At 45.4% G+C, this 11,328-nt stretch overlaps 1 protein-coding gene across 2 annotated transcripts in view; it reads left to right on the forward strand.

The window, feature by feature from the left end:
• kdm6al (lysine (K)-specific demethylase 6A, like) overlaps positions 1-11,328 on the forward strand; it is a 29,518-nt gene that overhangs the window by 17,546 nt on the left and 644 nt on the right. For both annotated transcript variants that reach the window (XM_073852096.1, XM_073852097.1), the window contains 17 exons: positions 969-1,106; positions 1,196-1,273; positions 1,759-1,866; positions 2,096-2,422; positions 3,021-3,745; positions 5,043-5,172; positions 5,274-5,379; positions 6,260-6,465; positions 6,561-6,622; positions 6,706-6,780; positions 7,234-7,382; positions 7,462-7,576; positions 7,691-7,878; positions 7,970-8,111; positions 8,191-8,317; positions 8,404-8,574; positions 10,926-11,328. The exon at positions 10,926-11,328 is cut by the window's right edge and continues 644 nt beyond it. In XM_073852096.1, the coding sequence (XP_073708197.1) occupies positions 969-1,106; positions 1,196-1,273; positions 1,759-1,866; positions 2,096-2,422; positions 3,021-3,745; positions 5,043-5,172; positions 5,274-5,379; positions 6,260-6,465; positions 6,561-6,622; positions 6,706-6,780; positions 7,234-7,382; positions 7,462-7,576; positions 7,691-7,878; positions 7,970-8,111; positions 8,191-8,317; positions 8,404-8,574; positions 10,926-10,955 (2,877 nt within the window). In that variant the 3' untranslated portion in view covers positions 10,956-11,328. The remainder of the gene's footprint in view (positions 1-968; positions 1,107-1,195; positions 1,274-1,758; positions 1,867-2,095; positions 2,423-3,020; positions 3,746-5,042; positions 5,173-5,273; positions 5,380-6,259; positions 6,466-6,560; positions 6,623-6,705; positions 6,781-7,233; positions 7,383-7,461; positions 7,577-7,690; positions 7,879-7,969; positions 8,112-8,190; positions 8,318-8,403; positions 8,575-10,925) is intronic.

Raw genomic sequence — 11,328 nt, forward strand, 5'->3', positions numbered from 1 at the left:
GATGCTCTCGCTCATAATAAATGTTTTATTTGTTTTTGCATCTTTTTTCTCAGAGTTCAGTTGTTGTTGTTGTTGTTGTTGTTGTTGTTTTGGGGGGCAGCAGGACACTGTCAAACACTAATAATATTCTTACAGCTCTAGTCTTAGTGTCAGGTCTTCAGCTCTGACATTATGGACCTGTTATGAATGTTAGTGTTTCTATTAATTCTCAGTATTGTCAATATTTCCAGATCATATGGTAAAAAGATGTGGCACGCTGATAGAGCGTGTTTTGGGCAATAACTAATGAACTGAATGACTGAGGAACAGAAGATGATTGACAAAATGGTTGTCATAAAATCCTTCATGGCTGTAACATGATTTAAAAGCTTTTTAAATTTATTTATTTTTTTTTTTTTTTAAATGGTCACATTAAAGAGTTAGATGGAGGCAACAAATGGGAAGTGAGGCTGTGTTTTTGCAGCGGTTTCACGTGTTGACCAGATATCTATATTACTGAAATGATAATGTCCTGCGTGTATTTCAAGTCCAGTTATTTGAATCTGTAACAACAATACGGCACATCAAACAGGGTTTTGTTTACTGTTTTATCTTTGTGGATACAGTTTTTAAATGAACGTGATCTGAAAAAAAAAAATAAAAATCAACCATTAACCTCACGAAAGACCTTTAAAAGGCCTCTTTGAGCTGTAAATGTTGGATATCACCATTTAACATGGAGGTACATTTGAGCATCGCAGCTCTATTCCTCACCTGATCACTGCCTTTTGTAGAGGAATATTTAACTTTTGCACGTATCAGCTGTGGGGCAATGCATAGTTTGATACGGTCGTTGTCAGCCGCAGGTGTCGTAGTGTTTGTTTCAGTGTCACAAACTCAAACACTCCCGCTTCACTGGTGTAGATGTTCTCAGTCTCTGTCCGTCTCTCAATCATGCCGTCTCTTCACGTGTCTGCGGTCTCTCTCAGGCGTGTAAACCTCACCCCGGGTCGTCAGGTGGGGCTCACGGCTCCGGTCAGGCGCTGCCTCCCCACGTGAGCCCACTGGATCAGGCTGAGGACCAGTCCAGTCCAGCCAAGAAGAAGAGGACCGCCAGCCCTGCCAAGGTTTGAGCTCAGTTTCCTCTGGTCAGCGCATCGCTGATGTAATGACAGCTGTAATAATCACGTCTCTGTGTCTTCACATTTCATCTCAGAGTTCTACAGAGTCTTGGACCAACAGTTCAGCACAGCCACCAACTCCAAACTGGTACCTGTCCCCTCAGAAGCTGCAGGTGAGAGCATGAAAAACACCTCACGATGATTATGAGTCCTAAGCTTCATTTATAGGCTCGCTGGAGAATCTGTGTAAGTGCCCAGGCTCCTGACTTGCATGCTTAATGTTGGTTTAGACCAGCGGTGTCCAATCCTGCTCCTGGATTTTAGATCCAACACTCCCGCCTGGAGGTTTCTAGCAATCCTGAAAACCTCGATCTGCTGGTTCAGGTGTGTTTGTTTAGGGCCGCAGCTAAACTTGGCTGGAAGGAAGCAGGATTGGACACCCCTGGGTTAGGTGAAGGGTTGTTTGTTGTTCAGTCTCTCGTGGCTTTGCCAGTGACCGATGAGCTGCTTCTCACACCGAAGATCTTCCAAGTTGATTTTCTGACTTGACATCTGTGTTTATTTTTGAGTTGACCACCTTGACGGTGAACACTGATGACTATTGTCAGTGGTTTTAATCAGTCGGTCGCTCTTTTTGTCCCCCTCCTCTTCCTCTCAGTTGCTGGAACAGTTGCGAGCCAACCGGGCGAGTCTGAAGCCTGTTCAGCTGCAGATGTTGGAGCAGTTGGAGGCTCAGCTGTCAGCCATGCACCTGCACCAGCAACAGGTACATCAGAACCAGGATTCACAAAAAAAAGTTTGAATCATTACAAGTTCATTTGTAAGAATGTTTTGTGAATCTGGACCGATACCCTTCGAGAAATCATCAAACTCGCGTGTGACTTCTGTGTGAAGCATCTTGTCAAGACTGTGGAGATGCTTTAATTACAAGGGGGTTTGTTTGATTTTTTTCCTTGACCCTTAAATTCACAGTTGGTTGTCATTTTTACCTGCAGATGAGGCAAAACTCTTCTGGGCAGATACGACCCACCCTCCCCAACGGCCCCTCAGGCGACTCCTCACTGCCCGCTCATCCCGTTCTTCGTGGCCCGGCCGTGCGACCGTCTTGCAGCGCTCCGCCGTTGACCAACGGGCCGCTGCCTCCCAGTCCTGGTCCTGGTCCTGGTCCCCGCACCGGCCCGCAACCCCCTTCAGTCGGCAATAATCACACGCCAGGAACCAGAGCGAACGGAGACGTGCCTTACCTGCACCCCAACGCACTACCTCACAACTGCACAAGCCCAGGAGACACGTGGAAGAGCCAGCATCTCAACTCCGCTCAGGTCCGCTTCTGCTTTTAATATTATAGAGTTCAAAACACATGAGCATGACCCCCGCCTCATTCCGCATCGGTCGTTCACACCTCAGACGTGAAGATTTTCAGAGACACTGATCCATATGTCTTTAGTGCGAAACGTATCTAATGTGAATTCCTGAGCTTTAGAGAAACGATGCTCATCTCAAATACTAGATTATCTGATGTGCAGAAACGGCTTAATAATGCTAGCTCTAATCTGCATTATGTTGTGCATTTTGTCAATACACAACATAAACAAAAAGGCTTTCTCTCTTAAAGCAATAGTAATTCCACACATCTGACACCCGGCCGGCAACACCGTCTGTCTTGGGAGTATCATAAACAAAGCATTTTTGCACATTTTGTGTTGAGCGCATTCGTTCGTCAAGCTCTGCAACACGTTTCCTAAATTACAAACCCAAAAGCAGCGTTTGTTTTTAGAATCTTCATCGTGAAGTTTCTGTTGATTTTGTTATTTTCCTGTTTGTTTCTGTGAAGTTGCTTTGACACAATCTCTGTTGTATGAAGCTCTATGGAAATAAAGGTGACTTGACTTGTACTTTTTGAATTTCCTCCCAATTTAGGGGCTTCAGAAAGGTCCGGGTTCGCATTGGGCGGGTCCTAATGGAGACCGGACTCTCTCTTCCAGCGGTTCGGCCGACGGTGGCCCTCACAATCAGGTTGGACATTCCGCCACGACCCCATCGGAGCCAGCTGTCAATCACCTGTCCTCTCCTTCCTCCACGTCCTCCCCCGCTTCTTCCACGTCGCAAACGGCTACCTCAGGTGCGCCACACGGCACCGCCCCGACCAAAGAGAGCGCCGCCCCGCAGGGCAACGGTTCCACTGCCACCAACCACCACAGCCCCGGCCGCACGCCCACTTCCACGTCCGGCTCGCCGGCGGCCCCTTCCGCAGACAATCCGCCGCTCTCCGCCCTTCTCGGGGGCAAGGAGAGTCCCGCCGCGAGCTCGAGGGTGAACCACGTCCATCCGGGCACCACGCTAACGGCGCCAGGCAGTTCCACCGCTTCTTCGCCCGCCTCCGCCCTCTCCGCCTCGTCACCGTCACCCCGCTCCGCTGAAGCCGCGGCCAGCCTTAACAAGCCAGGCTCCGCCGTGCCGGGACCGCCGCCCGCCGTCACCGTTAACGGCAGCGGAGGGGGCGCTTGTTCGGAAGACTCCCAGAGCCCGCTGAAGGTGGATCCGCCGGAGCTTTGCATCAAAGCGGCCGCAGCTCTCAAACCGTCTCACTCGTCCTCCACAGTCTCCATTTACCCCACATCCGCAGACGTCCTGAAAGCCTGCAGGTACGCTTAGCTCCTGTGGATTGATGCATGTGGGAATTATCGCCCTCTAGTGGTGGCCCATATTGTTTTAGAGCTTACCTTGGAATGGTCATGACACACAAGTGTTTAATGCTGTTCAAGATCATTGCTGACACACACAGACCAGTGTTGTTTTCGTCAACGATGACGAAATCATTTCGTTGACGCCATTTTTTTCATGACGATAACGAGACGATGACGAGATAAAAATGGCTCGTTGATGACTAAAACATGACGAGACGTGTGTGAGTTTTCGTTGACGACGAGAATAGACGAAAGGGTTAGTGGGTGGTCCGTCAGACGTTTAAAATGCATGACATTTCTGCTTATTGTGCATGCCAATTAAAACTTAAAAAGTATCTGACGCTATGGCAAGCCGTTTTAGCATTAAATATTCTTTGCTATACTAGTATGGCAAGCCGTTTTAGCATTCCATCCTTTTTTGTCTTTTGTGTTCTAAAACATTCCTTCATTATTGTAATTATTGGTGAAAATAGTCGATCCGGAAGCTCACATTGTGTTGAACTATAGATCTGCTATTTTCAGAACTTAAGTGACACTACTCAACAGCAAAATACTTACTGACCTACATTAATTTGTTAAAAGACTACTTTTTTCCCTTTTTTTTGACTAAAACTAGACTAAAACCTTTTTGACTTTTCGTCGACTAAAATTGGACTAAAACTATCACATATAGAAGTGACTAAAATTTGACTAAAACTAAGAAGCATTTTAGTCCAAAAGACTAAGACTAAATCTAAGATGGTTGTCAAAAACAACACTGACACAGACAAACCTATAAAAGCTGCTGATTGAATGAAATGTCTGGTAAACATTTGACTGAGTCTGGGCACAGATCTAGCTATACCCAAACACGCTCTTTACGTTTGTTTAGAATGCAAGCACATCTAAAAGTATTTGCAAAGCTGGAATGCACGAGCACGTGTGGGAAAGCCGTCCGCGGTGTTAATCTGGCGCCGTCGCCTCTGTGGACAGAGTCTTCTTTTTGAGATTGTTGTACGCATAAGCGTTATTTTATATTTCCAAGCGCTTAAGTGATTTCACACATTGTGCTTGCACAAAAAAAGAAATGCAGGCAAAATTGGCAGTATTTTAATTTCGACCGCAGTGATCTTCCGTAGACTTGAGTGTCTTGTGCTTCAGCAGATGTTGAGAATTTTATGTCTGTCTTTAACATTTCAGTTACAATACATTTTTCAATGTTGCTTTATTCTGCAGAAATAACTTTTTTCTTGTCTGATGTCACGTTGACTTGCAGGAATCTTGGGAAGAACGGTCTGTCGAGCAGCAGTATCCTGCTGAACAAATGTCCACCGCCGCGACTTCCTCCTCCTCCGTCACCGCCGCTGGCTAAAGACAAACTCAACCCGCCGACGCCGAGCATCTATGTGAGCGGTGCACGCTTGACACCCTGCGTGGAAATGATTACCTACCGCTGTGTATATGTGATACGTGTCTAGATGCATTAATAAATGTGTGTTTGTTTCAGTTGGAGAATAAAAGAGACGCGTTCTTCCCGCCGCTGCACCAGTTCTGCACCAACCCGTCCAACCCCGTCACCGTCATACGCGGCCTGGCCGGAGCACTCAAACTAGGTTGGAGCTCGACTCTTTAGCTTAGCGCTGACACACACACACACACACACACACACACACACACACACACACACACACACACACACACACACACACACACACACACACACACACACACACACACGATCACCTGAAAGGCCAAATGTGGATTCTTGTGGGAGTGACGTGATTCTCTGCAGTTTCCATGGCAACTATAAAACAGATTGAAATTTGCTTTGCCCTCCATTGTTGCAAAGAATTCAAGGACGTTTGGCTGGTTTGCTGGATGAAATGCAAGATTTGAGTTCTTAGCCTGTATGTAGAAAACATGTTGCTGCAGGGGTAAAATGATCATAAAATGGTCAGTTTCCTCTTTCAAGTCAAGTACTGTCGTAGCAGACCGTATTTGAAACTGAATTTTGCTAAGCGAGTTAAACTGTTGGCAAGCGTACCGCAACTAAGAATTAATAAGAACTTTTGGTTTGATGGCAGACCTTTAGAGGAAGCTTGAGGTTTGTTGCGGCCACAACACACCCGGATTCATCTGACTGTTGTTTTTAAATTGAAACTGAATTTGAAATGAAGTCGAATCGTCTTAAATGCTTAAAGATGTTATGGTGACCGGTTCGGGTAGGTACGCTGGAAGAAATACAATATTACATGTAGAGAACATTTATATCACAGGTTAACCTAAACTGGACTTGTTTTCCATGTGTTCACTTCCAGTCAGTGTTATCGTGATATTATTTTCCTGTGATTAGTCACATGTCAGATTTGAAACGCAAAATCGCATCCGGAGAGAGCGGCACGTTTGTTTGATCAGTGGTGACGTTCTCTGGGACGTTTCTGTTTGGAACACTTGCAGGACCTTGGATCATGTTTGTATTCTTTGTCTCTGTAGATTTGGGCCTGTTCTCCACGAAAACACTAGTAGAGGCGAACCCAGAGCATCTGGTGGAGGTCCGGACGCAGCTGTGTCAGCCGGCCGACGAGAACTGGGACGCCAGCGGTGTGAGGAAACAGTGGCGCTGCGAGAGCAGCCGCTCGTACACCACTATCGCCAAATACGCGCAGTACCAGGCCGCGTCCTTCCAGGAGTCGCTGCGGGTAAGACCAACGCAGATGGGCGACTGTCAGACCGCAGTACATTTAGTTAGGTGTGGCATTTTGTGTCTTAAATGACACCGTTTGTGTGCTTTCAGGAAGAAAATGAGAAGAAGGGCCAGAAGGAGCTGTCGGACTCTGAAATGGCGTCGTCAGAAACGTGAGTGTCACGCGTCTAACAGCCGTAGCTGTGCTTTAGCTGCGCTGATGTAAACCTGCTCTTACTCTCCTCGTTCTGCTCAGTGTTTCCAGGAGGCGCAAGGGTCCTTTCAAACAAGTGAAGTATGGGACAAACATTGACGTCTCTGATGAAAAGAAGTGAGTGCTTGTGGTTTCCTTTTTGAACATCTTGAATACTGGGAACAAATGACAAAGCCAGATTTCTTTTTTTATTATTATTATCATTATTCAAGTAAATAATGTGACTATTGTGTAATTGTAACTACGGGTCGGGGAGGAAGCATACAAATCAAATAGTATCTTTAACAGATTAATGATAGATATAAGTTGTATAAATTTAAAAAAGTAAAAAGAGGCTGTTGGAGATATGATGATGATAATAATAATAATAAAGATTATAATAGTAATATTGATTTCATTAAGAATGGGAAAGCAGTTAGGCGCTGCAGTTTTTCTCCTTCTGTTAGTGAGGGTGTAGTCTGTGTCTAGTCTGGTTGAACTGGTTCATCTTTACTACTGCAGCAGGGTTTATTAGAAGTCTGCTAGTTAAGAGCTGAAGGCAGGTTGTTGACGGCGCTGCTCCTCTCGCAGGTGGAAGCTGCAGCTGCAGGAACTGAGTAAGCTGCCTGCGTTTGCTCGCGTGGTGTCTGCTGGGAACCTGCTGAGTCACGTGGGCCACAGCATTCTGGGTATGAACACGGTCCAGCTCTTCATGAAAGTCCCGGGCAGCAGAACTCCAGGTGAGACGCCGCTGTTATTATCACGCTTCAGAATCGAATCTGTCCCAGCGGATCACGTGACGTCTCTGTTCATATTTAGGGCATCAGGAGCACAATAACTTCTGCGCCGTCAACATCAACATCGGGCCGGGCGACTGCGAGTGGTTTGCCGTGCCGGAGCCGTACTGGGGAGTGATGAGCGAGTTCTGCGAGAAGTACGTGACGTTCGCGGGTCGCTTCGAAGCCGTACGGCTCACGTGAGCGGAGCGGTAAATCGTGTGTCGGATCTCAAAGTTGCTTCTGCTGATATGCGAGTGTCTCTTTTTTAGGAACAACATCAACTTCCTGAAGGGTTCGTGGTGGCCGAATCTAGAGGATTTGTACGAGGCTAACGTGCCGGTGTACCGGTTCATCCAGCGGCCCGGAGATCTGGTTTGGCTGAACACGGGAACGGTCCACTGGGGCCAGGCCATCGGCTGGTGCAATAACATCTCGTGGAACGTGGGCCCTCTCACCGGTGCGACGCTCGCGCGTGTAGACGTTATCCCGTGTGTGTCTGCGTGTTTCTGCCTCGATGTGTGATTCTCGTGTCTGTCTCCTTCCTGCAGCGTATCAGTACAAGCTGGCCGTCGAACGTTACGAGTGGAACAAACTCCAGAGCGTCAAATCTATGGTTCCCATGGTGCATCTGTCCTGGAACATGGCGAGGAATATTAAAGTGTCTGACCACAAGCTGTTCGAGATGATCAAGTGAGTGTGAAGCGTCACCCTTTGTCTCTGCTCCTCCGACGATCTGGAAGGAATGGTAATAAATGTCTCCGTTTAACAGGTTCTGTTTGCTGCGGACGCTCAAGCAGTGCCAGACGATAAAAGAGGCGCTGGTGTCCGCCGGGAAGGAGACGATCTGGCACAGAAGAAGCCGAGACGAACCGGCCCATTACTGCAGCATCTGTGAGGTAAGAGTTCGGTGCGACCGCGGAATAACCGGCCGTTCTCGTCGAACGAGGTGCTGAAATCTGGTTTCTGTGCCGACTTGTTCCAGGTGGAGGTCTTTAACCTCCTCTTTGTGACGAGCGACAGTTACTCCAGGAAGTCCTTGGTGGTTCACTGTCAGGATTGCGCCCGGAAGGGCAGCAATGATCTCGATGGTTTCGTGGTGCTGGAGCAGTACAGGATGGAGGATCTCATGCAGGTTTACGACCAGTTCTCATTAGTAAGTCGTTTTATTTGACCTAATATGTCATAGTCTTTTTGCTCGTACAGCTGAATGAGATGAGCAGCGGGTTAGGGCCGTCAAAAAAAAATTGAATTTCCAATATTCATCAAATTTAAAATAAAAACCCAAATTTTTTACGCAATTTTAGGTGTGCTTTTAAGGAGGCGCATGAGATGCGATGACGATGTAATTGTCATTGCGTTACAATGTTTTATTAGCCTGTCCAGTTGAAGCCACTGTATGTGGCATGTCATTAAAAACATTGCGGAAAAAGAGAATCAATGCGGAGGACAACATGTTTGCGTCGAAACTGAAACTAATCCATTCACGCAGAACGCAATATTTTGCACGTTTTCTATAGGGACATTTATCATCTTTACACTTGCATCTCGCACAAGAGAGACTCGTGTTTAGAAAGCCATGTACAATTAATGCAAGTTCAACTTTGAAAAAACGTATCTCGAGACTTTATGGCAGGGTTTTTTTCTTATCCCACTGCATCTCATGTTTTTAAATGGAAAAAAGTACTCTGTGTGATTGGCTTTTGGTCCTTTGTATTAAACACATACATACATGATGCTGTTTTGTTTATAGCTGTTTAAGCAACTTAATTATAATTGGTTCATAAACATTATTTTAAACATTATGCATTTTTTTTTTCACAGATGGTCATGTTATTTTATTGCTTTGAATAAATGTGCGTTAGTAATATTTATTTCATATATTATTATTGTGAGAGAAGCCAAAAGCTTTTTTCTCACCCCAACTGAAATTATGCATTTTAAATTTGAATATAATTAGAATTTTGATAATATTTAACTTAGGGCTGTCAAAATTAACGCGTTAATTACGCGTTAACGCAAATTCATTTTAACGGCACTAATTTTATTAACGCAGCGCGCATTTTCTGTTTGACCCACTACCTTGCCCATAGTTAAAGAAATGGATGCACAGTGTTGCCAACCTAGCGAAAAGTGTCTAGCAACAATACATAAACACATAATGGGACAAACCTAATATAGTTTCTGAGGCTCTCCGGTTTTGCCGAACGAGCGCGAGGTCTCCCAATGCGCCTCCCTCTCTTTATATCTGCGTCTGCTCTGTTCAGCGAGCGGCAGTGGAGCAGCGCTTTCAGTTAAACCAGATGTTATGTTGCTTCCAGTGCTTGAAGTGGGCCGGTACGCAGGCACTTCTGTATTTTACCGGCACTTCTGCCACATTGAATGAATGCAAGCGGAGTCGGGCTACGTTAGGATTGGTGCTGCGGGGTTGATGCGTAAAGCCACATACGAGCATGCAAGCGAAAACGGCGTATTATATGCACGTCAAACACATGCATATCATATGCACGCCATAGTTAATTTCAGCTTATTAATTGCACGCCAAATAGAAACAGAAAATCGTGCTACTAGTACGCATTTTCATGAGACCGGGCTCTCGAATCAGTACATTAGAACGAAAACAATACCTTAAAAAAATAAAAGCAGGTTTTTGCGAGCACATAACTTTATAACATAAGTCCAAGGATCGTGAAAGCATTCAAACAGGAAGTTAAAAACAACGATAATAATGCAGAGAATAGTGACTTATGTCCAGATGCCGGTAAATGATTCTTTTCAGCGATTGAATCATGATCATAATTCAGGATTTTTTTCAGTTATTATTTCATATTACTTTGGTTGTCTGATAACAGAAACACTCAAATATAACAATGGAAACAGTTTTGTTGAGAACTTGGCTGCGTCAGATTACAGTATGTGGGCACCGAGAGGCAAACAAATGTAATAATAAATGTAGATTTTGCTTGTTCATAAGAAGTGAGCTGCCCTGTCCTGCAAATAATGTAAACAGGCTTGTGGAAGTAAATTGCTCAGTGCAAAGAAAGAGAAGTAATGGGAACCTGGTGTTTCTATGTTCTTTTTTCTCCATGTGTCAAATAGACATGAACAAGTTATTTGAAAAACATCGATGACATTTGACACATGTCTAGTCTTCATCTTCTATGTCGAGTTGATTAGAGTATTAAAAAGAGTATTAATTTAAGGTACATTTAGAACAGATAAAAATGTGCGATTAATCGCGAGTTGACTCATGACAACCATGCGATTTTAAAAAAATGTAATCGATTGACAGCCCTAATTTAAATACTAAGTTTTTCAGCCATTTTGACAGCCCTACAGCGGACTAACTAGCGACGGTTCAAGGAATGTTTGCAGGTTTAGTCATGGTTTGTGTTTGTATTTGTTTGAATGGAGATGTCACATGACTCGTGTGTGTGTGTGTGTGTGTGTGTGAATAATGAAATGAGCCGAATGAATAATGCTCTTGGCTCACCTTGTGTTTTGTAGGCTCCTGCTCTGCATTCATCTTCATCTTGACATTAAGACGCTGTACGTGTGGATAATATCGCATTACAGGAACTCTCTAAACGGACCATTTCTGATATTCAGGACAGTCGTGGTCGTGTCTCGCGTGGCTGGTGACCATCGGAGAGCACGGGACCGTCGACTCAAGTGGCTGTGTGTGTCTATGCAACCTGTTCATAAACTGCGGCGCGTGGTTCTGGCCCGCGGGGAGCGCTAGCGAGCGAACTTCCTCCCTACAGACCTCTTCCCGAACGGGCCGCTCGCCTCTGCTTCACGTGAGAAATTAATCGCACGAACTGGGGAGGAAATTATGGGAAACTCGTTTTGTACATATTGTCTGTCACAACTGGCATCGTCACTTACAGACTACTGACTCGAGACGTTC

This window comes from Garra rufa, chromosome 12 (assembly GCF_049309525.1).
Source record: "Garra rufa chromosome 12, GarRuf1.0, whole genome shotgun sequence".
Classification (NCBI taxonomy): Eukaryota; Metazoa; Chordata; class Actinopteri; order Cypriniformes; family Cyprinidae; genus Garra; species Garra rufa.